This window comes from Sardina pilchardus, chromosome 14, assembly GCF_963854185.1.
Source record: "Sardina pilchardus chromosome 14, fSarPil1.1, whole genome shotgun sequence".
Taxonomy (NCBI): domain Eukaryota; kingdom Metazoa; phylum Chordata; class Actinopteri; order Clupeiformes; family Clupeidae; genus Sardina; species Sardina pilchardus.
This window is the reverse complement of record NC_085007.1, coordinates 17,999,780-18,027,089: the sequence shown is the minus strand read 5'-3', so window position 1 is coordinate 18,027,089 and position 27,310 is coordinate 17,999,780. Positions and strand designations below refer to the sequence as shown.

Below are 27,310 nucleotides of genomic sequence, written 5' to 3'. Positions count from 1 at the left end.
TGCAATAATACTGTTACATTTCACACAATCTGTAAAAAAAACAGTTCCAAGAAGACCACACACACCCACCCCCCCACACACAAAGTCAGCTACAAGAAAATGTATTTTAAAAAATATACTGTATAAGCCTACAGTAACTCTTGAAAGCATGTGCAATGCCATTTTCCTGACTTACGGAGTAAACCCAGTATGCTGAACCAGTGCATTACATAGACATTTCACAGCAGTGCCCAAGACTGGTATCTATCAACCCCTTACCAATCCCTTTCTCTCTCTGATGGTCTGAAGTCTGTTAGAGAGACGACTCTCGATATTGGAACATCACTTTTACACTTTAAAGTCTCAGTGGTTCCAGGTGGCACCTCTCTCTCTCTCTTTCTCTCTCTCTCTCTCTCTCTCTCTCTCTCTCAACCACCTGCATTACTCTAAATAGAACTTTTTTTTTTTGAGTAGAAAGAGAACTGGTCAGACTAGTGGTCAAATTCAATCAAGGTTTAGGGGCTGGCCAATTTGAATTACGCAGAACTGGTGCTGTTCAATATGGATTTGTCTCAATCAAATAATGATTCAATAACACAAACCTATAAATATAGAAAGTATAGGGCGTCAGCACTCAGACAGATCAATCTTGTAAAAGTGAAGTAGCCTAAATATAGCTACCCACTTCCTACAGTATACTGTAGATAACCAGTCGGTGTGTGGCATTGGCAGGCAGGCGAACTCTTTTTCTGAAGAATTCACTCATTGCAAAAAAGGCTACATTTTATCAAGGATAGCCTACGGTTTGCACATTATCTCAGATCAACCGAATATGGACTAAACTTCCCTTTAGGCTACTTGAAACGAAGTCGCAATCTCAATCACAATCACAATTTTGCAATGCGAAGGCGTGGTGGATGAGGCAGTATGTGAGAGCCATTACTGTAGGCTACCTGTGAGGCAACTTGTTCTACGTCACTCTGATGGTCCGCCTTCCCGGTCTGATGGTCTGTATTTTGGTCTTCAAAGTTATTTAGACTACTCCTCACAGACGTTCGGACATGGACATATTTCTTCACAAGATGCTTACGTTGCTGTTTTTGATTCAATGTAAGTCCAGCCTTTCAGTGAATGTATCTTGACTTACTCAGTGTTCAGCTGAAAAAATGATCGCAACATGCGCATTAATGTGTGCACCTTGCTGTTAGTGGGGTTGAGGGTGTGTTGCGTAGAACTTTTTGGTATCGGCTTTTGATGTGATGTTGCGGTCAATTGACAGTTTATTTTCAATCAAACATGACAGTTATGAAGAGTAGCCAGTCTATGAATTCCATGTAGCCTAGAGCTTTTTTGTCAAACACGCTAAAAGTCTTTAACCTAACTTTAAGTAGTGTCGGTTATCATGTTAGGCTAGTGAAAGCAGATGACAAAGTGTTTAGGATAGGCCTACATAAAACATGCACGTGAACATTTACTGTAGGCTATACAGCCTAAGAGCCTATAGTTACTGTTCATTAAATGTTGCCAGGACTGTCTGGACTAATTACTGTAAAATGAAACCTGCAATCATTGTGATCACGGATGGGCTTGCTACCTAAATAATGATAATAATGATGATAATAATAATAGTAGCCTAGTAATCATAATAATGAATTTTATTTATGGGCGCCTTTCTTGAAACTCATGTCACCCTACAAAATCAACATTAAAACATTCAGTCAAGAAAATAGTCTAAATCGGCAATATTTGACCATCTTCTCCGAAAAACAATCGTCATAGGGATTCACAGATGTGAAGATCTTAGCAGTAGTGATTGTAGGAAATACATGATAGCCTAATTAAATGAATAGAATAGAACATGCATGTAGCATAACGCGAATGCTTTTCAGATATAGGTTATCAAGGGCCCAGATAATTAATTGACAAATAACGACAATGTGTTCAATTAACCCTGATCACCCTGCAAGTCCATACTTTTTGGATAGGCGATATCTACAGTAAACACCTTTCCTCTCTTCAAGTGCATTTTGTCATGCACAATGTCTGTCAGTAGTCCCAAAACAGCTGCTGCTGGCCAGGGCAGATAGGCAGCTCCACCTGACTAGGCTATAGCACACACAGCTAGGATCTAAACTGGGTTATTCAGCTTACTGACCACAAAGCAGCCAGTGGTGTGGAACTACATTGGAGTAGAATCAGCAGTTAGAAAGCTGGGGTCAATGACAATCTCTCTTTCTCTCTCTCTCTCTCTCTCTCTCTCTCTCTCTCTCTCTCTATCACTTCTCTTTTTGGCACATTGTCATGCTGGTTTCCTATGTCTGTCGTGCCAGACTGTCACATTCCCTTTAAAAAGCTCCTCTTTGTTGGCCGCAGTGCTCGCCCTTTGCTTGGAATTCCCGTTTCCACGGTGACAGATGGGAAACCCACTGGGTGAGCATATGGGTGACCTCAGTCATGGTGGTCAAGCTCAGGGGCGAATTTCTCCACACTTGTCACTCAGCGACTCTGCAGCAGGACCGAATCTGTTTGCCAGCATTAAAACGGAAACCATGAAGTCTGAATGATCAGACAGTGACCTTCTATACTGCACGCCCTCAATAAAGGGCTGGCTGCTCAAAATGCTAGCCTTCTAGAATGGTGGATGAATGGTACATGGCCATCGGGTGTGTAACAGCAGTAGTAAGGACGAAACTGTCTGCATTGCCTATTACTCCCCGACTTTATTTTTGTTTTACAAGTAGGATGTTGAGTGACCCCTGCTGAGTCACAGCTATTCACATTGTCTAGGGGTGTGTCCTCGTGGCCCACCTTGGTAAACATAGGAAGTGTGCCTTATTGTGCAACTCTGCAGTGGATGATTGTGTGCCAGCATGTTGTCTCGCTGTTTAAAAAAAAAAAAAAGGAAAACTCATCAAGTCTCTGGTTTGTGGGATATGTTTTGGATTTGCTTGATTTATGTATTCGTCCATACTTTGCTGATGTTACGTTTTTTTTGTGGCATGTCTCAGTGGTATACAGAAAAATGCTTATGGTGGGGAAGATAGGAGCCACCCACTCCCTGTAGGAGGAAAGAGCTGGCAGATAAACACTAGTTGAAGACCTCATGAAGCGCCCACTCACTTAATGTCAATGTTTCAGCTCATGACAGTGAATGAGTAGGTGATCAACCTGATAACACCTAGAGATAACCTTGGTGTGCTCACCACAGTGTAAAGTCTAACAGACGTAGGTGTGGCAGGGCTTCTTCTTGTTATTTTTGTCTCCTTGAGAAGAGTGTTGGTTTTCACATGGTAATAAGATGGAACGTGTTCTGCTGTGAACTTAGATGAACTTTGTGTGTAGAAGTTCTTCAATCTTCAGAAAGAGCTACTACAGAGAGATGCATGAGAGATCCTCCTCCACTGGAGATCAAAATGATACCATATGTAGATAATGTTGTTCTACACTGGAAATTCATTCAAGCGCCAATGAGTCACCTTACTCTGCCTGTCTGTAAATACTTTTGGGGGAGTAGAATAGATGGCTTGTGGATGATAGTCAGAGAAAAACAGAGGCCCATTCCTCCTGGCTTGATCCTTCTATGCCTGATAAGTACTGTTTGTGATCTTCAGCCGTGCACTAATAAGAGTCTCTCAGTCTCCGCTGCCCCTATGTTTATAGCTGTAAGCTGCCATTGCACTGACATGCCTTCACCTCAGACTCATGAAGCATAGGGTCGTGCCACAGCTTGTTCGGATTTTGGCGATCTCTGATACACGTCGATGCCAGAACTTGAATCCCAGCTCCAGTTCCACCCAATGTATCTGATGATGTCATATCTCAGACGCCATCACTTAAGCTGCCCTGTTAGTATTTTGCCTGTTTGTTGTATATTGTCATGGCCAGCCACTCGATTGCATTCCTACAGAGGGTGACTCCCTGTGCTATACATAATAAAGACTAACAGCTCAACTCATAATGATAGAAAAAGTCATCTTTGCAAATAAAGAAAAAGCAAACCAATACCTTTTGCACTGACAGTATCAAGTTGCATGTAGTATACGGTAAGATTATCACACCATATAATCTAGACAAGTCATCTTGTTGCTTTGACTGAGAAATTATCAACATGTCGTGACAACTTCATTACACCTACAGTAAAGTTAACACCAGACTTCACACTCTATTCCGTCAAAGCAACAAGATGACTTGACTTGGTGAGAGTGCTAATTATTTTTTCTTCACAGTATGATGAGTAGAATGTATAATAAACAATGCATGTTAATGGTATCCTCTTCTTTTCACAGGCTGGTTGATTCCTCATTGCCAGAGTTTCAATGTGGGGACGTCAGGAGCCAAAGTGTTCTCTGGACCTGCAGTGGAGGAGTTTGGTTACACCGTTCAGCAATTCACCAATCACCTAGGGAAATGGTATGGCCTCAGCACGTGTGTGTGTGTGTGTGTCTGTGGGGGGGGGGGATAATCCAAGATCAAGCAATATATGCATAGGAGGCATACCCCCCCCCCACACACACACACACACATACACACATCATTCACCCCCTGCAGCTCTTACTCTTACCCCGCTCCATGCTGCCCCTCTCAACTACCCCCCCCCATCTAATTAGTATATTCACACCTTTTTTGAGAAGCAGTGCAAAGTTATGTACTGTAAGGAAGTTGCATGGTTATATCTGTAGTCGTCTCTACAGACTGAATTGAGTCCTGCTGCACATGCATCCGTTTTTGCAGGATGTGTCCAGTGACAGCTCTCTGATGAGAAATATCTCTGCTCAGCAGGGTTGTGGTGATGACTGGTATTTTGTGCAGCAGATGTTCACCATCCACGCTGCGGATATGCTAGATGGACATTATCTGCATATTATTTTGGGGAAAGCTATGTGAAAGCTAGCTTCACACGTCATATTTGCAGATCTGTGGTTCATAAGTTATCTGTGGAATAAGATGGATGTGAACCATGAACCACAGATCTTATTATTGGAAGTTATTACGTTTGTGGGTGCTACAGGCCTATGCAACAATTATACACACAAATATACAAACAAATATACACAAATGCAGTAAAATGCCCATCTGAAGATTTATATTGTGAGATCACAGTCTAGACAGATCACAGTCTATCTCTAACACAGTCTAACATGGCGGAAGGTCTCTAGTCTCTACACTTCTTCTATTTTGTCTGTCAGCCCTAGATTCTGTAGAATTACTAGTTTCCTCTCATGTCAAAGGTTTCCTAACCTACTTAAGCTTGATCATCATTCCTTTCTCAATAGTAAGTTTCTTTGGATAAAAGCGGACCAAATGTAAATGCAGCTGTGTTTTGTTTGTGGTTTCAATGCTACATCAATATTTTGGACATCTAAATATTCCACATTTCACAGCTAAACTTTGTTTGAACACAGTAGATTTTTTTTAAAACGAAGCTTGATTAATGCTAACAGTATCCTCAGGATTACTGAGGTTTGCATTAGCTCAGAAAAAAATTAAAACGTTTATTGAGTGTGAAGTCTTGTTAAGATTACATCCAGAGCATTCTGAACAGTCTTGAAAGTGTGTATACTTTGGCTTTGAGGAGGGGTTGGGGGGCATGCTAGAGCAGCAAGGGTGTGGGAACTCCCCCAACAGTGTAAATTCCCTGTTACGTCACAGGGGCCAGGGCAGAGTTCGCCCTCTGCGTTGAAATGAGCAACTTCCTGTGACACAGGGAGCTTTTGTGCTGAAACTGGGAGCAGATGCCAAGTCTGTGACACCATTCCCGGTCTTCCGACACCCACACAGCTGACTCAGTGTCCCACCTGAGTCCGTTAGTGCTCTAATCCTAAATTTAAAGACCCTAATCAGCACCACACATTCTGAATCTGTGACACTTAAACCCTTTGATTCTTTCCGAGCATTGACATACCCTAGACTTCTTTGGAAGGGACCATTCAGTCTCCGCCTGAGACTATGACACATAAGAAAACCAGCATAAAGAAACAGCATAATGTATTTGTCTCATTAAGTATTGTATTCTAACAGGAAAACCTTCCTTTCATAATTAGAGTGAGACTAATTAGTGACTGGTCATACTGAGTTTTGAGTTGTTGCACAACTGCTCTGAATCTATGTATACTGAATCTTAGCAGCATGAAAAGCTATTTGCCATGGAAAGTGATGTATGGATGAATGGATGTATGGTGAAATTCATGATCGTCATTTTTAGAGATGACTCGTAGCAGACGCTCCTCTTCCTGGTGCCAACAAATCCTAGAGTGAGCTTGATCGTGTGTTTTTGTGGTAAACTGTCCGCTGATATCGCGGCCAGGAATGCACGGTTTAGTCTCTTGGGATGTGTCATTAGTCTGTCCACTCAGGCTTATCTGTTTTATCTGTGGGTTGGGGCAGTTTCTCAGACAACTACACAGATAATTAAATGAGTTTACTACAACACCTACACTGTCTGGCCTTGGTCATTAAGTAAGCTATTACACAAGCTGCGATCTGATTGTTATTTCTCTCATTTCTACAAGAGGATGTAGTATCTTAGTGGAGGTCTGATAGCAGCTACTATTTTTTGACATTCCCATTTTGTCACCTTGAGATTCCTATTTTTTTTCTTTTTGTTATTTTGTATATCGTAATGTTTATTCTTACAGTTTACTAAGGTTTATTACAGTAAAAGGCACTTGCGACATTAAAATAGTTGTAATTAAATGTACACTGTTCAGAATAATTCTCTTAGGAAATCATGGAAGCTTTTCAAAATCACCATTACAGGATACATTACAGACTCATGTGGCAAATTTTTAACACTAAATTGCTTTGCTTGAGTCTAAATAGCTTTTACAATGGCATTGAAAATCTGGTGTAAACATTGCAATATTGTGTGTGCATGTGTGTGTGTGTGTGTGTGTGTGTGTGTGTGTATGTGTGTGTGTGTGTGTGTGTGTGTGTGTGTGTGTGTGTGTGTGTGTTATTGGTGTGGTCCTCTAGGCTGTTGGTGGGTTCTCCCTGGAGTGGAACCCCTGATAATAGGAAAGGGGACATTTACAAGTGTGATATCACAGGCCCAGGATCCAACTGTGAGAGACTGAATCTTCAAAGTAAGAATGCCTTGCTCCCATTCCAGACATTTTCAAGAGCAACACCAGAGGTCCTGCATGCTTTAATCTTTGCTGCATGAAATTTCGCTGACACTTGCCATCTGCGAAAGAGGCACCTGTTTTGTGAGCCATGTGTATACTCAAGTCAGGGTTTGATATTCAGTACCGTAATGTCCCAACTATTAGCCGCGGCTTATCCATTGATTTTGCAAAATTTCTTCAGCTGTGCGGTTAATACACAGGGGGCAGTTAATATGGCAATAATATAGTTGTATTTCTTTTATCTTGCATAAAACACTGTCTTGCGACTTATACACTATGTGACTACAGTTTTTTTCAATCGCTAACAAGCGTTTGTCCATTCAGTTGACACATTTTCAAAACTCTAAACACAGTTAGCACAGCATCGGTCTTTTGTGGCCATACCATTCACACATTTCATGTTGTTTTCACACAGTATGCAGTCAGTGAATACATTTTCACAATGTGTGGTGTAACAACATGGAATGTGCTTTTGAGAGGAAAATGATCCATTTGGCCAATTGTATTTTGTAGGTGAGAGTCTGTGTTTAGAGTTTTGAAAATGTATCAAATGAATGGACAAACGCTTGTTACCGATTGAAAAAAACTTTATTATCAGCTGAGATATATTGCTTTTGAATTGATAACATTGCAGAAGCAGAGGTTTTTATACTGTATCTAAGGTTTGGAATATTGTTTTAACTATTGTGGGATGTTGTGTGTCAACATTAAAAAATAATGCAAAAACGATCCATTATTTTGTTGGGAGGTATAGTTTGTCTGTTAAGAAAATGTAAGCATTGTGAAAATGTATTCACTGACTGCATACTGTGTGAAAACAACATGAAATTTGTGAATGGTATGGCCACAAAAGACCGATGCTGTGCTAACTGTGTTTAGAGTTTTGAAAATGTGTCAAATGAATGGACAAACGCTTGTTAGCGATTGAAAAAAACTGTAATATAGTTTTATTTCTTTTAACTTGCATAAAACACTGTCTTGCGACTTATACACAATGTGACTATACACAGGAAATGACTGTATCTGTCTTCTCACAATCAAGAGAGGTTTATAAGACAACCCGTGGGAGTGTAAGAGACTTGTCAGTTGTGAGTGATGCCGTTCCCTCTTCTCTTCTCCTTTTGCAGACACAGTCGCTGTACCAAATGTGATGGATGTCAACGTCAACATGAGTCTGGGTCTGACACTCATGCGATCAAAAAACAATGACAATTTCGTGGTAATGTTCCTTTCTATGATGTTTGATAAAAAAAACACATGTCCATGAGTTTGGGTGATGTTTGTGATGTTTGATTAGCAAATAACTGTAGGCTGGGTGAACCCTGCCTACCCTCAGGTAGGAGACCTGCACATCTGTCTCCCCTGCTTCCTGTCCACAACCTTTCACAAACCAATCACAAACTAGCTTATCCAAAAGACGCACTGGATTGTTGGTCTGATTGGTTGAAGGACTATCCAAGCGTATGGAGACATTTGAATGATGCCCATTGATCACGCCTCTTGTGCAGTAGAAACAAAGCACAGACTCCCCATAGTACTAATGCTCAATCTTAAAAGATTGAGCTTAGTATGGTTATAGCCAGACTAGGCCTGCTGTTCTATTATTTTGAAATCTCTTCTGACTGTTGTGTGGGTCGACCCTTGCAGACATGCGGGCCACTCTGGGCCCAGAGGTGTGGCAGTCAGAATTATTACCCTGGGGTGTGTGCTGAAGTCACCCCACGATTCAGCTCACTTCCTGCATTTGCTCCTGCCCTTCAAAGTAAGTCTGTCTGTACATTTATCAAATTATATTATACCCTACGTGCAATTTTTAACACTGTACTGTACAGTTATAATGACTTGGACTGTGAAAACATGCATCTGTATTTATTCTTAATAGTTACTAAGCATAACAATAACAATTTGCCTTACTTGCAGAAAGAGTACAGAGTATATTCATCACTGTAACATGTCAATGCAGGGAGTGCCATACAATTCATATCCTAACTTTTCTCTGCCTACTGTATACAGTATATAGTGTTGCATTTAACATTTCAACTGAATGTTTTAACAGCATGTGGAGGACCAATGGATGTAGCTATTGTATTGGATGGTTCAAACAGCATCTATCCATTTAAGCCAGTTGCTGAATTTCTTGTGAAACTTTTGGAGAACCTTGACATTGGTCCCCAAAAGACCCAGGTGGGTTGGAATTGTCTCTTCTCTATCTCCCTCTCACTGTGTTGAGATAATTTCATACAGTGCAGATAGAGTTTTCATATGTAGATTTGAATTGTTTCTTTCAGGTCAGCGTCTTACAGTACGGAGAGGACACACAGTTCCAGTTCAAGTTGAATTCATACCAAAAAAAAGAGGCCATGCTAGCCGCTGCAAGCATCATCCAACAGAAAGGGGGACTGGAGACCAGAACATTTGAAGCCATTCAGTATGCCAGGTACGTATTTCATATACCTTTGATGCCGACCACAACTCCCAGCACCTGGAGCTTCACGGCAACAACAAACATGACAGTAGTCTTTGAAGATTAATATGATCTGTCTATGTCTGTCCCCCTCCTTCTACCCCCTTTCCCTCTTTATGCATCTCTGTGCGTGTGGATGTGTGTGTAATGTGTGTGTGTGTGTGTGTGTGTGTGTGTGTGTATATGTATGTGTGCATGTGTCTGTGTCTGTATCTGTGTCTGTGTCTGTGTCTGTGTCTGTATATGTGTGTGTGTGTGTGTGTGTGTATGTGTGTGTGTGTGTGTGTGTGTGTGTGTGTGTGTGTGTGTGTGTGTGTGTGTGTGTGTATGTTAGTCGATATGCTTTTCTCCCTGAGAATGGCGGTCGTGCAGGTGCTACTAAAGTAATGGTGGTGGTGACTGACGGGGAGTCCCACGACAAAGAATTGCGAGACCAAGTCATTGCAGCGTGTGAGCAGGAGAAGATCACCCGCTTCAGTATTGCCGTAAGTAAAATGGCCGACGAGAAGACCGCTATAAGAATGTGTAGCCATTTGAATGCAGTGCCTGATGCCGCACGGAGCTTTTGGATTGCATGTACACAGACAGACACGCTCACATGGGCATGATACAAACAAAATACAGAGTGGCCACATTTGTTTTGTTGTTAGTAGGAAATCCAGGAAAAGAACATTAGCAGTGGGGATGAGCAGGGCATATTATACAAACAAAATACCATGTGACCACATTTGTTTCGTTCTGAAACATTTATTTTGAGGACCTCAACATCTGATTTGGGGTGGTGGGGGGTGGGGGGGCATGTAAAGAAGAACAGAGGAGTGACATGAAGTCTTTTATTAATTTTTGCTCAGTATTGTTGATGAATACTTTTCATGCATTCCAGGTCCTTGGATACTACAACAGGAACAACATAGATCCCAAAACTCTAATTGCTGAAATCAAGTCTATAGCCAGCACCCCAACGGAAAGACACTATTTTAATGTGTCTGAGGAAGCTGCCCTGCTGAAGATAGCAGGAACCCTGGGAGATCGCATTTTCAACATTGAGGGTATGTGTCCTTGTCTGTGTCTCTTGTACTCTCAGACATACTAACTGTTGTTAGCTATGATTAATGGTCAAAAATAAACTATGGTTGTATGTAATTACCATATTGTTTCTAATTAGCCATGACTGCGGTGTGTGTGTATGTCTGTATGTAGCCCAGCCTACAGTATGATATATGTATTCTCTCTCTCTCTCTGTGTGTGTGTGTGTGTGTGTTATGGCCATGGTGTCTGCAGGAACTGGCAAGGGTAGTAATTTCCAGATGGAGTTTGCCCAAGTTGGTTTCAGTGCTTATCAGACCAGTAAAAAGGTACCTGTTGTAAGATGTGTGCATCTTAGCCGCGGCTTATACATTGATTTTGCAAAATTTCTATGCAGGGCGAATTAATATGGCATTACTATGTTTTTTTTTTCTCTTTTAACTTGCATTAAACACTGTCCTGCAGCTTATACACAATGTTGCTAATACACAGGAAATTAGGAAATGACTAATATTGCTTGTAGCAATGCCTTACCTGTGTGCTGTATTCAACTCTGCGGTATTCTCATGTTACTGTAAAAGGGGCGTTGTGGCTCACTCTGTTGTGGTTGTTGCAGGATAGCCTGATGCTGGGAGCTGTTGGAGCGTATGGGTGGAGCGGAACGGTTGTTCATCAAACGGGCCAGAAATTTGAGACGCTGCCCCAGAAAGTCTTTGAGACCACTCTGGATGACAGGAACCACAGTTCTTATCTGGGTGAGGGAGTGGATGGAATTTGTTTCAAGAGTGCAGCGTTTCTGTGGTGGTAAAATCTTGCTGATATCTTGCCACAAGATTTAAGAAATAGATGTTGAATGAGTAATCAGTAATATTCTTGGTTTCATTTCTTCTGATCTTCCCGTTCTTTGTTGATCACTTTCTAGCTAGACCAGTGGCATGACTTTTATCAAATGTTCTGTAGCCTATCTGTCCATGCACATCAACTGCAAAACAGTTGACCATGGGGGGTGCCTGGTTGCAACTAATTACAGCATCCATACCATATCCAGGTCCACATGCTCACGGAGACCTGAGTTCACTTCATTTTCGGATCCCACTCCGTCTCTCTCTCCCACTCACTTCCTGTCACTCTCTCTACTGTTCTGTCCGATAAAAGGGTGTGTGTGTGTGTGCGTGGGGGTGGGGGGGGGGACATCCTGAAGAACAAAAAACACAGTTCATAGATTGGTTCGTAGTCTTATCAAATGCACCAATTCTCATCATCTACAAACCAGAGTGGCCGTTGGAGATTTTAATTGTCTAGTGTAAGTCACGGCTGAAACCAGTACTTTGTCTGCTCCCTCAGGCTACTCAGTGACATCGCTGAGTCACGGCAGCACGGAGTACTTTGTTGCTGGAGCCCCGCGGGCGAACCACTCTGGCCTGGTGGTGGTCTACACACTGGACAGCTCAGCACAGGCCTCCATCATAGACACCCAGAGGGGCACTCAGGTATCTCCATGAGTGCCAAATGGTCCTAGTTAATTTGTTGTGACAAAATGGAAATGACTAATTCATGGTCGTTACAGTATGTCATCAGTGTGATTCATGGACCCAATTCAAATACACAGCATTGCTTTTTACAGTACCTGTGTTACACTACACAGTTACTTGAGCATACTACAATTTGAGCTATTTCAGCTGGATGTAATGGATTATTTGTAATGCATGTAATAAAGATGTGCATCTATTGGAATTGCCGACATATATTGGAATTGGCGTTAATCTATCACACTGATTCGGTTGAGACGTGGAGCGTGGAGCAGATGTGCATCTGGTCAATTTTCAACACTCTGCTTTGACTGTTTGTCTTCTTTTGTAGGTGGGCTCCTACTTTGGCAGTGTGATGTGTCCACTGGATGTGAATAGAGATGGCGTGACTGACGTGCTGCTGGTGGGAGCTCCCATGTTCATGAGTGAGGACAAGAAGGAGACGGGGAAGGTCTACGTCTTCTCCATCACCAACGTGAGTAAGAGCTTGTGGGTCACGTCATCACTAACGTGAGTAAGAGCCCTGTGCTGTCATTGATCAAACAGCCTCGATTCGCCTATTCAGGCAATGGCCTTTTGGTGTAAACCAGAACTAGGCTACAGGGTACGCTGACTATATTGTTACTGGATTTTCGCTACCTAATGGCGAATGCATTGAACACAACAATCCCATGGTTTGTGTACCTGGAGCCTAATTTTGGTTTACAATGGCTGCCGCCTGAATTAGGTGAATGGGTCTCCGTAACAACCCAGATTCTCCCCCAACCCTGGATTGAATTGGGTTGAGCTCTTTAAAAATTTAGGAAAGATCTATTCTTTCAGAGGATTTCAAAGGCATATTAGAGTCAATTTGATATGTCACTGCAGATTTGGGACTGATTCATTAGTTCTTTTTTCTTTTTTTTTTTTAACTTTGTAATAAACAAGTTTGGAATGTGGGAGGCATTGAGCTTTGTTCTGCTGAGCTTTCTTTCCCATTTGTTCCATGTCAGGAAGCGAACTTATTCATGCTCGCTAAAGAGCAAGAAAACAAAGGCTATTATTAACTGCACAGCAGAAAGCCCGGGATATCCCCTTAGCCAGGAGCATTTAGGAGGTCTATCAAGACCACGGAGGGAGCGGGCAGGGTGCCAAAGAAAGTATCCCGAAATACAGGGCAGTAGTCTGTAAGCATATTTTCAACCACTCAATTAGAGCACTGTTTAAAGTGTCCCTTTGTAAATAATCTAGTGTTCGAAATGAAAATATTGGCTTAAGAAGAGAGGAGTCATCACAACTTACAATGGCATATAAGGCAATTGCTCTGGCTGCCTGTTCTGCTGATTCAGAGAGGATATCTACTGGCAGACAGACTCTTGATTGTTTGCACTGTGAAGGGCTACAGCTTTCAGAAATGATACCGTATTTTCTGATGTATTCTCTGTAAATGTTATATATGGGCTAAGACTTAGATTGATCATTTTAGGGGATTCTGAGTGACCAGGGCGTCCTGGTGGGTCCTTCCGCTGTGGAGAATGCCCGATTTGGGATGGCCATGTCTGCAGTACCGGACCTCAACCTGGACGGCTTCAGTGACGTTGTGGTGGGAGCACCTCTGGAGGACAACAGCCATGGAGTCATTTACGTCTATTTTGGAGATAAGACCACTGTCCGATTGCAACACTCACAGGTATACCTGTAAAATAGGAATTACTTTTGTTGTTACATAACTCTTCTCAGGCAGATGCTCATCCTGTGGAACACAAAAGCATTAACTGCTACCTGCTAGTTGGTTACAGTAGCTAAAGGTTACAATAGATCAATTAATTCATGTAATAACATCAAGGTGTTCTAAGGAGTCACATCACGATGTTGGTTGTTGTAGAGAATTGTGGGGCTGAAGGTGGACCCTGCGCTTCAGTACTTTGGACGCTTCCTGGACGGCAGCGGAGATATGAATGGAGACACCATCCCAGACATCTCAGTGGGGGCTTACGGGAAGGTGGTGCAGCTCTGGTGAGTCCATACCATGAAGACCACACCTTTAAAAATTGCTATTGGATAAAGCTATCTATGTATTGCTATTCAATTATCTAAATATATGTGTGTTAAACATGAGTATGTATATAACAAACATAAATCCTACAGTACATCCAAAAGTAAGGGCTGGATAAAAAAAAGTAATTGTAAAGATACATTTAAAAAAATAGTAAAGATTATCCGCACACTATCTCTCCGTTTTTCTTGGGTTTTTTTTTTCATCTTTTGGCGTAAATTTAATAAACAGAAAATTGGGGAGCCGGCGTACAGATATTCTTTACCATTTTCTAAATGTACAGTATGTGTGTACATGTACAGTATGATGTAACGTAAAAGTGCAGATTGGAAATGCAAGAGGCCATATGTTGAGTGCCAGATATTCCATGGCCAATGACATTTGGGTTGGTTTTTCCTTTCCCATGATTCCAAATGTAGCAGAGGGACAGCTGTGTTGATTTGACATGGGAATAGTAGATGAGTTCATCTCACCCCTCCTCCCTCCCTCCCTCCCTCCACATTAATGACTAAGTGAAGAGAGGGTCCATCCAGCTGTGTCCCCCTATACCATTTTTCATTGAGTGGCCTCAAATTAAAGGGGAAGTCCCGCGTTTTTTCATGTAGGCCTAAACCTTGGTTTGTCAAGGTCACCAAGTACTGTTGATACGGAAAAGCAAAATTGGTGCTACCTACAGTAGTTTGAGTTAGCAAGGCAGCTACTGTAGGCAGTGCTCGATCTGGGGGCAAACTCAGGGGTCATGACTCCAGACTTCCCCTTTAATGCGAACAGATTAAAGAGGAACTATGCAGGATTGGCGATTTCATCTCTGGTTTCGGTTTCGTTTGTCGTTTTCGCTCGTTTTATGCATTTTCTCTGCAGAGCTTCCCCGACAGCTTTAGCGTGTATATTTATACATATATAGGCTATATTTAAATATATAAATTGCAAGCGTGGTTCTTCTTGTTCCTTGCGTCTCAGACTTCCAGATGTAAACAAGGAGCGATCGTCTCCTGCAGAAAGTTGCATAGGGTCTCTTTAACACACAATGGTTCTAACCACTAAACCACTCTATTATTACCACATGTTAGCTAACACAGCATTGCATTGATATGACCAGATTAACACGCCACGGTTCTCTTTGATTCTCCCCCCGTCCTCAGGTCCAGAGGCGTGGCTGTCGTCACTGCTCAGGCCTCCTTCACGCCTGACAAGATCAGCATCCTGAAAAAGGACTGCCGCTTAGGGGGAAGGCTGGCCTCGTGTTTCACTGCCAGAGTGTGTTTCAGTGCCAGCTTCAGGCCCATTAGGCCTATAGGACCAGTGGGTAAGCCTGTCTCGTCATGCACTGAAATGCACTGCACGGTGAACACAATGTGCTGTAGTGATTTTTCTTTTTCCTGTTTTGTTTGTATTACTGTATCTGGGGTTGCATTTTGAGGCATACAGATGCATCTCAAAAAAGCGTGAATATCATGAAAAAGATCAACTGAAACTTATAAACTCATATTATCTAGAATCAATACACATCAAGTGAGATTTTTTTTTGTTTAATCGTGGTTATTCTAATCTTGATGAGTACGGTTTACAGCAAATGGAAATCAAAAATCTAGAACCTCAAAATATTAGAATAAAAAATGTATTGTACAGAACTGTCTATCTGAAATTAGCTCTGATCAACCAATTAAGTCAAAACACTTGCAATGGTTTCCTGAGCCTGACATGTTTTAGATTCACTTGTAAGTGGACAGTACAGAGAATGATTCAGATTCACTTCAAATTTGACTGTATCTGAGTGGTAGAATACAAGTTAGTCATGCCTTTAGAAATTGTTGCACATGATAATGCCATGACACAAAGCTCAAATCTTTCTCCCCCCAAAATCTGTTTTCCACAGTCATAACATACAACCTCACTCTGGATGCGGACCTGCAGTCCTCCAGAGTCAGTTCCAGAGGCCAGTTCAGTAACTCTGAGCGCACTGTACAGAAAGACATAAGCATCAGCACACAGCCACGGTGTGAGGAGCACATAGTTTATGTGCAGGTAAGCAGGACTGCGTAATGTAATTTTACTCTCATTATAAACCATAGATTCTAGAGTTCCGCTCTAGGATCTTTCTTGTAAACTGATAATGCGGTCATCATGTATTTTTTCTTGTTACACACATTTGAGTCATCATGGTTGATGCTGCATGTGTAGAGAAACAGAAGTTACTGACACATTTATCTCACTGTCTTGTAGGAGGCTCCTGACTTTGTCAGCTCCGTTGCTTTGCGAGTGGACATTGCCCTCCAGAATCCAGCTGCCAACCCCGTCTTGGACGCATTCAGTAAAGATGCGTGGGAGTTTTTTGTGAGTGTCTGCGGTTGAGTAGAACTAAATAGCAGCCTGCCAGAACTGCATTTGATTTATCCGTTTATTCTTAAATCTATTGTTTGTACACAATACTGCCCTGAGCTAATTCAGCATAAAACCGTCGACTGCATTTGTGAAAATACCCAGGGATGAATGCATCTCCTTTGTCTGGCTCAGATCCCATTTTCCAAGGACTGTGGCACAGATGACGTGTGTGAGAGCAACCTGCAGCTGAGTGTGAAGAGGAGCGGACAGCAGTCAAGGTGAGTCATCAGGAAAGTTAGTGTACTTGACCAGTGACTGGAGAAATGGCACCAACACGATGAGTGCACTTGACCGTGTAGACAGTTCCATGTACACTTGGTGGTGGATAGACAGTGTGCAAGGCTGAACTTCTGCCTCATTAATGTTCTGTGTGTTCTTGTGCTGTATTTTCCTTGTCATGTAAGATACTGTTGGATGCCGACCTTTCAATAAACAATCACTATCTAATATAATCTATTGTAATACAGGCAGGGAAGTGTAGCTAACAAGTAAGGACAGTGAAGTCAATGGAAAATTGTGCCATTTTTAAGGGTTTTATGTGGGCAATGACACCACCCTTAATAAAGTTAACAAAGTCTTTTAAAATTTTAACTACATACAGCCAAGGCTTTGCTGAAAACTCCAGACACACAACAACAGCAGCACTCTGTAATGTTCTGGCAGTCTTTAACTGGCACTTAGAAGGGACTTTACAGCCATGGATGCTGTTTAAGGACGCAGACCTTTAGGGTTTCCCTCACTCAATTGCCTCATTGTTTCCCCTCCTAACAGGATACTGTACATGATTTGATGAATGGGCGGTCAGACGTTTCAGGGAAATGCTCCTTATACTGTTACCTAAAGTGCTAGTATCACATACGTTCTCATGTGTTTCTGAAAATCAATAGCTGTCTACAGTCATGTAGAGCTGTGTGGCACATGTTCAATGTGTTGCAGTTTGCGAAGTTAAGAAAGAATCTTACCAGGGTCACACAAGATAGTATACCGTATACTTATACACACGTTCTCATGTGTATCTGAAAATCAATAGCCTTCTACAGTCATGTAGAGCTGTGTGGAACATGTTCAATGTGTTGCAGTTTAGAACGTATCTTACCAAGGTCACACAAGATAACATAATGTGTCTGGGTTTTGTCGTATTGTGTAGTTCCTCTCCCATGTTGGTGAGCCAGAAGAACAGAATACTGTCCTTCACTGTGTCAGTGACCAACAAGAAAGAGAATGCCTACAACACCAGAGTCTCCGCCACATATTCCAAGAACCTCTTCTACGCCTCCATCACACAGCCTGTATGTATTTAACACATGTACTGCCCTGCCCATATGACCTATCCTTTATGTGCGAACTACCTCAAAGTACTGAAACTGAAAAATATATTCATGTCAGCTATGCTCAAGCTAGCACAATGTATTTTTTCTCTTGTTATATATTAATGTTGGAGACTTATATTAATATACATTAATGTATTCATTAATATATTATATATGAATGTCAGAGAACACCATGTATTTTTTCCTGTTGTAATGTTGGAGACTTATTAATATACATTGATGTAGTAATTCATGTATTACGTATATATATATATCAGAGACCACACCCAGACCTCAGTTGTAGACTGTGCCATCACTTCCTCCTGTATCTATATGGTGGATCAGTAAGATCAGTGCTTTATGGACCCTGGACTCTTACTGTCATATGCTATCATATACAGTGTTGCATCCATTCTGAAAAGAAGGTTCTAAGAATGTTTTGTTTATGTTTACGTTTACGTTTATGTTTATGTGCATTTTATTTCAGAGTGACGGCACAGAGGTGAAGTGCACGTCAGTGGCCGAATCTCAAAGCCTGTCCTGCCAAGTGGGCTACCCTGCTCTGAGGAAAGACCAAACGGTTAGACTAAGACTAGCATACTGCACATTAATTACGCTTACAAACCACATTTTGACTAGAACTTAATGACCATGTTGATTGTTCACAGGTGACATTTGAATTAATCTTTGACTTCAATTTTGACCAACTGCAAAAAGAAGCCAGAGTTGACTTTGAAGCCGAAAGGTAATCTATTTGTAACTTTAGCTTTTCTTTTACAGTACATTTCTCATCTCATGTATAAATTACAAGTACAGTACTCTACAGAATATATCCTGGAGCTTGTGTTTCTACTTGAGTTGTGCAAAATCTAAGTTGGTCAATATTTAATTGATCTATTTCCTAATGCTCTACATGTTTTTTTGCCATGCAGTAAGTGGCAACAGAAACTTGAAGCCAATCAGATGGGACTTTTTGAGCAATGATGCTGGGCAACGTTCCACATTATTGTGGTTCCGTTGATTTTGAGCAACAATTTATTTTCCAGGGAACTTTATTATGTACTGTAGGCAAATGGTCATTATCATCCAATCAGAATAAATGGAACTGGTTATGTGGTTGCCCAACAACATTGCTTAAGGATGTTCTGTCTTTTGAAGTCTTCAAACTGCAAATAATGAAAATACCTCATCACATGATTTTTATGCAAACATTTGCATTTATTATTATTTTTTTTTTTTTTAAGAAATTGAACATGTGGTGGTGGACCTTTTGAGCGTAAGCTTGTGTGTTTCAGACAGCGAGTTGGCTATGACCTAGTAGTACACAATGTGCTTGCCCCTAGACACTGTGGTAGTTTCGGTGTGGTTTATGTGTGAATGATGCCCCGGTTCTCAGGCTACATGACCGCCAACATCAACCAACAAGAAGTTGCTTCTCTGTTTTCTTACAGTGACAGCAAAGAAGAAACTCCCACGGATAACGAGGCCTCTCTCTCCATTCCGGTTCAGTATGACTCTGAGATCATCATGACCAGGTAAGACCACAAAGTCACATGCATGTCATAAAGTCAGATGTGCACTATTTTATGTGTATTGTTTTAACTCCTACAGTCAATGGCCGGGTTTCCCAAAAAAGTTAAGAAGCTCTTAAGTCCCAAGAACTTCTTTGGAGCGTTCTTAGAACATTCTTACAACGCTCCTAAGAAGTTCTTAGCACTTAAGAGCTTCTTAACAATTTTGGGAAACCCGGCCATTGTCTGTACACTGCAGCCCTTTTCTTTCTTCTTGTTTTGTGCCTTAAGGTCTTTTATTTATTCTTTGCACTTTTTTGCACTTTACGGCTCAGCCATCTGTAAACGTGCTATAGCAATAACATTTGACTTGACTTGACACTACTATGACTATAAAACAGAGGTTGTCCAGAAAAAAATGCTTTGCAACTCATTTCTTGTCTTGCTTTGGTCCTACCAGGGAGGCCAACATGAATTTTTATGTGGTTGAAAAGGAGGACAATGTCCAGCCTACTGTTGCAAACTTTGACGACATTGGCCCTGAATTCAACTTCATGCTGAAGGTAGGGGCTGAGATCATAGTACAGAGATGTCATTTCCTGTTTGTGAATTTACTTGACACTGACATGGTTGTAGCCAAAAATATTTTACCTTCTGCTTTTTGCACCTACTTAATTATATGCAAAGCTATGTACAAATTGTATGGTATATGCTCACTTAAAGCCGCCACACTATGTAACAATTTTGCCACTTTCTGAGGTATGTTTTTATAAACAACTATGTTTGTTATGATCTTCCCATTCACATGGTATGCGGCCATTTCAAGGACAGATAAACACACTTGGGTTTCCCACTCTGTAGTTATGCACTGTGACTCTGAGTCAGTCAGAAAAGGTTGGAAAGGTGTTTGCCTGCTCAGTAGTTTGAGGCCAGAAATCCATAATGCAGTATAGTATATACTGAAAGGTTGTTTTGCATAGTATTTCATATATTTAAGATCATATAATATAATAATAATAATAATGATAATAATTATAAATATTTATTTGCTAATTAACCCTTAAACAGGCAGAAGTGAAAAATGACTTGAAAAAAATCATTTCATGTTATTATTTGTCTCTTTTGCACCTAAGGAAAAAATTCCCATACTCATTTTTTTAAATATTTTGTATATTTTGGATTTTATGAGTTGTATCTCCCAGGATACGTTGCCCTATTAAGGTACGAAAAAATTCAAAATGGTTAACATTTTAATGTTTTATTTGATATGCTTAACTGATACAAGCTTTATTTTCTTGCCCATTTATTTAACAAATATTATTTTTAAAATTAATTTTCATCATTTTTTATGAAGTTCTTCATGATATGAATAGCAACATTCTTAAAAATAATAATAACAAAAAAAATCCCGAAATTTTTTAAAAAATTAAATTTTTTGATTTTTTCTTTTTTAAACTGATGATCACAATGCCCCACATTTCCTCTATAAAGAGTCAAAATCACAAATATTATCTACTTTGTAAGTATTTGTGAACACTAATCTAGCCTGGAAAATCCAGACCCTGGCAATCTAGAAAGGTCTGGCCACGAATAATGTAATGGCCCAACTCAAGGGACGGCACCAAGCATGCATTTTGAAAATTTCACCACATGTAATTGGATAACACTACAACCAATGTTTACTCTGACTGATTCCGGACTTTGACGCAATTGGATATCACTATGACCAATGTTTACTGACTTCCAACATTGCAGCTCTATCGTCATCTGTTTAGCTCGCCTCTGGGCTGCCTATATCAGATACACCGATGTGATTGTTTCACCGCAATGCAAGGGACAAAAATAATGTGCATCATTACTCATTGCCAGAGTCTGTTGCAGACACAATTCAAAGTGTGGTCTCGCAAGAATTCTGAATTTCCAGGGTAACGTTAATCTGCCAAATCTGCAAAATATCAGCAACATATTGCCTATACAAACTCTAACAGTGCTGTGTTGAGTGTATGATAGGGAAATTCACAGTTTTAGGAAACTTTCCACACCAATAAGGGGGAGCATGGTTGGCCTGCTCACAAATATGACCAAGTGTCCCTCAATGAAGGCACTGTCACCTAAATTCCTCGGCTTTTTTGGGCGTTTGTTCCATCGCCCCCCCCCCCCCCCTCCCCCTCCCCCATCAGAACTATCCTCCTTTTCTAATTCCTCATTCTGCCTGATAATTGCTTCCTCATCTTCATCCGCATCACTACTGCCTGAGTCTGAAAAGCCTTCAGGGTTAGGGTTCTCTATCGCTCTCATAATCGTCCTTCTGTTGCCATAAAATGAGCTAACTGTGATACCCTGTGGGGATATATTTAAGGTTATACTGTCATAATGTACATACCTGTACCTGATAACATTTGTTTTTGCAGTGTATATTAGTTTATCTTCCTATCTGAAACTAAATTTTCAATACCACATAGAATACACATTGACCACATGTTATACCGCTAATCTGGCAACGTATCTCGTGGGATACATACATTTCAAAGTTGCTAAACTAACACCATGAGCATAATAGGCTTTATTTCTCTTCATACATATATTTAGACTATAGTTATAATCAGTTATAAGAGTTAATATGGTTGTTTTATTGAATATAACTATGATTTATACGTAATTACTCATCTCATGGTTAGCCTGTGCTCAAGCACTGGTGGCCATTTTGATTTCTGATCAGGCTGACGAACCAATGACTGATAACCTGAACCAAGTCATGTGACCTAGATATTGATAACAGACAAGACTTTTGATAACCGATAACTTGATTTGAAAAATATATATATTGTGGCCCCATACAGGATGTTAAAAAGTATGTATCCCGTAGTGCACATTGCCTGTTTAAGGGTTAAGACAGCTCACAAACAGAGCTTGGCTAGTTGTGCCCAGAGTAGAGTATATTGACATGAATTGCCTCGTCATGTTCTCTGCAGTCACAGCATAGGGTGATATGTAGTATTTTTCCCCAACAGGCCTCCACAGTCAACTTTCCAGTTAACCTGGTCTATCTTACTGTCTCCATGCCAACCAAAACCAAAGGAGGGAATCCACTGCTTTACGTGACTGGAGTGAAGACAGCACCAGTAAGTTGTTCCAGCACACAGTAATGCATGTTATGTTATGATGCGTATAATCCAAGAGTTTTCCGTGTGGAAGTGAGGCACAGTAAGAGCGTATGCTTCTTTCCCATGATGATGAATCAACGTTACTAAAGATAACATGCTACAGAATGTGTGGGAGGTAACCCATTCATAATTCCTGAAATAAAGTGCAATATTCCTTTCAGTGGCAAAGAGGTTTATGGATACATACATTTTCAGATTGTATACAGTTGCATCTTTGACATTTGGCTCTGAGAAATTGAATTCTGATTCATCTTGGCGTTTGAGAGTAGAGGCTGTAGCATAGGTTCAGCTAGATCGTATCTAATGCTAGCACTCTCTCCCCAGCCCAGTGAAGTGAGCTGTGATGTAAGCGGGCTGATCAACCCGCTGAAGATAGGGTCCAGTCCCCATTCAGCCACCTTTAACAAAGAGACCTTCGGAGACATGCAGAAACTGGTGAGTATGTGCACAATGTGTGTGTGTGTGTGTGTGTGTGTGTGTGTGTGTGTGTGTGTGTGTGTGTGTGTGTGTGTGTGTGTGTGTGTGTGTGTGTGTGTGTGTGTGTGTGTGTGTGTGTGTGTGTGTGTGTGTGTGAGCGTGTGTGTGTGTACATTTCAGAAACCCGCCTTAAGCCGTTAACTGTTGATTGTTGAGGTAATGCCAATTAATGAATAGGCATAATTTCTGGAATTTGGTGTGTGGGTCCTTTCAGCTTGGACACATGGGGCCCATCGCTCTGTCAGTTAGCATTCACTAGCGGAGCTGCGGTTTAGTAGCCTGGAAAAATCCAAACTCATTCACGAAGTGAATAGAGGCTGGTGACTTGATTGGGAAATGTTTGCAACACTTGTGTCGTGACGGGCACTAACTTTGAAATCATTGGACGAGCCTAACGAATCACATTGATCAGAGATTCCTCCTAACATTACTTCCTACTTCCCCCTAAACTTTACAAACTGACAATAAACAACATCAACAATCAGGAAACAAAGCATGTGGGTCTGCCTTTGCTATAAATAGACTTCAATGAAACTCTGCTCTAAAGGGGGATTTGAACCCCCCCTTGTGTTTTCTGGATTTCTGGAAGTGACTTCTGAAGAAGTATCTTGCCTCGCCTTAACAATCTTTGGCCAAACACTTCAATGGCTCTGCAATACAAAAATACAGGTGCCCTCTAGTGGATGATATGAAAATTCTTGAAGACACAGCAATTGAGATCAAGGTGAAACACTATAGCAGATAGAACCAGAGGTGCTAATGACACAGCAATGGGGAGTAAGAAGTCATGTGACGTATTTGTCTCAACGCGAGTTTAAAACCGTGTTAAACTCTAAAAAGCCTGAATGCATATTTATACAACTTATGCTAGGTTTGGGGAGATTGTTGAAGGATACATCATCAGTGTCCATCCTGTGCTAAATGCTCTTGTTCAATCTGTAGGACTGTAAGACCTCGACGTGTGAATCAATGAAATGTGTCTTCAAAGACCTGGCCATCAAGAGCCAGTACTTTGTGAATGTGACAGCTCGGATATGGAAGGGCACTTTTGTTTCTGTAAGTATCCAACTCTTACCTTTACATGGATGAAAATGTATATCAATTGTGTGGCTTTGACATAAAGAACTTCAACTTATAGAGAATTGACATGAGGTGCACAGTATATAAATCAAATAAAGGCTGAGGTTGGTGCCACATAAGCGCTTTGTTTAAGCTATATGTGTTTTTCTCTATACAGGCATCATTTCAGGCTGTGACTCTCAGCGTAAGTGCTGACATGGAGACTGCCCAGCCAGAGCTGATAGTGATTACAGACAAACACCGTGAGGTAGGTCCACACCAACAAGCATCCCATAGTGTTACTGTTCTACTCACCTTACAATATAAGTGTTTTTCACACTAATGAATAAGATAGGGGGACAGTGGTTGTATTGCATAGCATTCAAAGCACTTGAGTTTTTGCCCAAAATTGCACACCGCCTACTTACAATGGCCCTGTTTCAACATACTTTGACATATAATCAAGGGCTTATAGTCTTATAATCAAGCGCTGTTACTGTCCCGTATTCGAGAGACTGTTTCAGAGACTGAATGTATGGTTAAACATACATTTGTGGGATCACATGCCTACATGTACTATATGGTGTATGCTGCCCTCTTCAGAGCACGGAGCGAAATGAACAGCTAAAGGAAGCACAGTACTCATAGCAGGTGTCTGTGTTGCGAATGTTGTTCTCTCTGACCTCTATAGGTTGATGTGACCATCAGCAAAAAAGGCGGGAAAGGTGAGGTGCCCGTTGGTGTCATCGTGGGGAGTGCTCTGGGTGGTTTGCTTCTTCTGGCTATAGCGACGGCAGTACTGTGGAAGGTAGAATATTGTTCATTTTCTCTGTACATTTTTCTTACGTCTGTTGCTCATATATCAACGTGTGGGAAATGTATAAGTATATTGATCTTTTGGCTTATAGTCTTTTGCACTTTTGACTTTTGCACTAGTGAAAAAACACAGGTAATATATGTACAATAGTGAATGTGTGTGTGTGTTAAGAGTTCAGATGCTCAGATTCAGGTTGCTTTCACACAAGGTCCATCTAACTGGACCGGACCCGAGTGCGGTTATTTCAACCGTAGTTGGTCTGTATTCACATTACATGTTTGTCTGCGCACCAGGGTCCGTTTGCGTCATAAGCACCATGCTTCTAGACACAAACTTCCAGAATTCTGTTTACAAATATCACATGGCAACACAGCAGAAGGCAGTGCAATGAAGAAGATAAAGGTAAAGATTCTTTAGAACGTCTGCTTAGCAACCTGCTCCAGCGTTCTAGCGAACCGGACGACCTCCTTTTCAGGCGGTCTGGTCCCGGGTCCACACCCGAGTTCGGTACGGTTGCGTTCACACTATCAAAAACAACCGAACCATCGGACCAAACGAACCCGGGGCCGGTCTAGAGGACCTAGTGTGAATGCACCCTCAAAACCCTTTAAATCCGTCTGACCACTTTTCTTGTCAATTACCTTTTTTTTAATCAGGTTCCTATTGGTTTTTGCCTACAAATCATTATTTCATACTAGGAATATAAGCTAAATTATTTAATAAACACATGTGGCAACATGTGTGGAGAAACATGTGTGGAGAGCATTCACTCACCATCATTTTTGACGGAGGTGGCGTTTAGAGGGTTTTGCATCTGAATTCTTCATATATAGAAATGTTATATTAAGCTAAAATATGGTGTTGCTTTTCCAGCTTGGGTTCTTCAAGAGGAAGTACAAGCCACTGATGAAGGACGGTGACGCGGATGAGGGTGAAACTGAGGCGCTGCAAAACAACACCCCCTAGGGGCAAAGTCTACTGATGCTGGATCCCAGCTCTACCCATAACAAGCGCTTAGACTAATCTAGAGACTCTTGATTTCTCGGGTCCAATAAGGGCGATGGGACCTGGGAGGATGAACAGTAGAAAGTGGACAGACTTGGAGTGACATTTGTTAAAAGGACCGTTGTTCAATACTTGGCGTGTGGCATTTGCAAGGGAGTGGGATGGGGGAGGGGGAGGGGGAGGGTGGGATTTGGGGGGTTGCAATAAGTGGGTAATGACTTACGAACCAAAGAGGAACTAAGAAGACTCTCTGAAGTGGCGGAGAGAAGGGACAATGAGACAACTATGCTGGCATAGCAATCTCATTCATCTTGTAGGTCTTTTTTTGTCTGTCGGTGGCCTGGCCTTCCACTCTGCTTTAGGGTCCAAATATTTCCGTCATACTACTGTAATAAGGCTACGATCAGTCAGGCAGTGAACAGTCAGAGTTCTTGCATTCGGTGTTATTTGCTGAAATGCTGGGTGGCATATAATATATCTGACATAGAGACTTGAACAAATGATGGTATTTCAGTCATATACATGCTTCATTGATGGAACCACAGAGCATATCTGCTGTATATATTTAAGAATCATGTTGTTGCTTTTCAATATTCGTCCTGTAAAATCCTTAACATAACTTGATACAAAAGTGTAAATGTTTCAGTGTATGCTGGCATATAGTCAGGGTGTTTTAAAATGTGAGCTATAATGTTAATTTATTTGAGACTAAATGAATTTTAGACTGAATATTAGAAGCACCATTTCAAATACGAAAGCCATTAGAAACAGTCTAGATAATTAAAAAACATTGTATATGCTATCAGGGTCACATTACATTTTAACTTCACAAGAAAAATGCAGATAATGAATGTAGTGTGTGTACAGTATATACAGCTCTGGAAAAAAATGAGAAATGAGCCCATTTTTCTGATCCTACAGTTGCTGAGTGACATTCGAATGTGATTACGGTTATATTCCAAATGAGAAAACTGCCAATTTGAATATGACCATCAACTCATTCGAATGTCACTCAGCAACCGTAGGATGATATCAGAAAATGTGCAGTGGTCTATTATTTTTTTTTTCCAGAAGAACTATACTGTATATATATAGACACACACTGTTGGAACAAGTGGGCTACTCATTTGAGCAAATTACACTGTATACACTGTCTTCCCTCCAGTGAAGTTCTGAGTAGGATTATGTGTGGAATTGTTGGCACCCCAAAACACATTTACAGCATTTCATGTACAACACTACATTGAGTACAATTGCACCCAACAGGGTAGTCTTTTGTGCAGTGACATGTAGATCCAGAGACAGTCCAACTCATTTAAGCTTTATTTAAGTTTTATTCAATAAGAAATTGATCTTGATTGCCAGATGACAGATCACTGTAGTACTCAACAGTAGGGTTTTTTTCAGTACAAAATGTATGGGGTACTA

General features: G+C 41.1%; 1 protein-coding gene across 1 annotated transcript; it reads left to right on the top strand.

Annotated features, from left to right (window-relative positions):
- Positions 1-1,026: 1,026 nt before the first annotated feature.
- LOC134101342 (integrin alpha-2-like) lies at positions 1,027-26,033 on the top strand. The gene is made up of 30 exons (XM_062554956.1): positions 1,027-1,089; positions 4,266-4,389; positions 6,952-7,061; positions 8,231-8,322; positions 8,751-8,865; positions 9,160-9,287; positions 9,392-9,540; positions 9,902-10,052; positions 10,451-10,616; positions 10,849-10,922; positions 11,210-11,348; positions 11,938-12,083; positions 12,454-12,597; positions 13,588-13,791; positions 13,987-14,117; positions 15,300-15,463; positions 16,034-16,182; positions 16,381-16,491; positions 16,672-16,757; positions 17,687-17,828; positions 18,337-18,429; positions 18,518-18,594; positions 19,301-19,384; positions 19,821-19,923; positions 22,372-22,482; positions 22,849-22,959; positions 23,944-24,057; positions 24,239-24,328; positions 24,752-24,868; positions 25,751-26,033. The coding sequence occupies exons 1-30, from the start codon at positions 1,041-1,043 to the stop codon at positions 25,841-25,843; spliced, it is 3,567 nt and encodes a 1,188-aa protein (XP_062410940.1). The 5' UTR covers positions 1,027-1,040; the 3' UTR covers positions 25,844-26,033.
- The last annotated feature ends 1,277 nt before the right edge of the window (positions 26,034-27,310 follow it).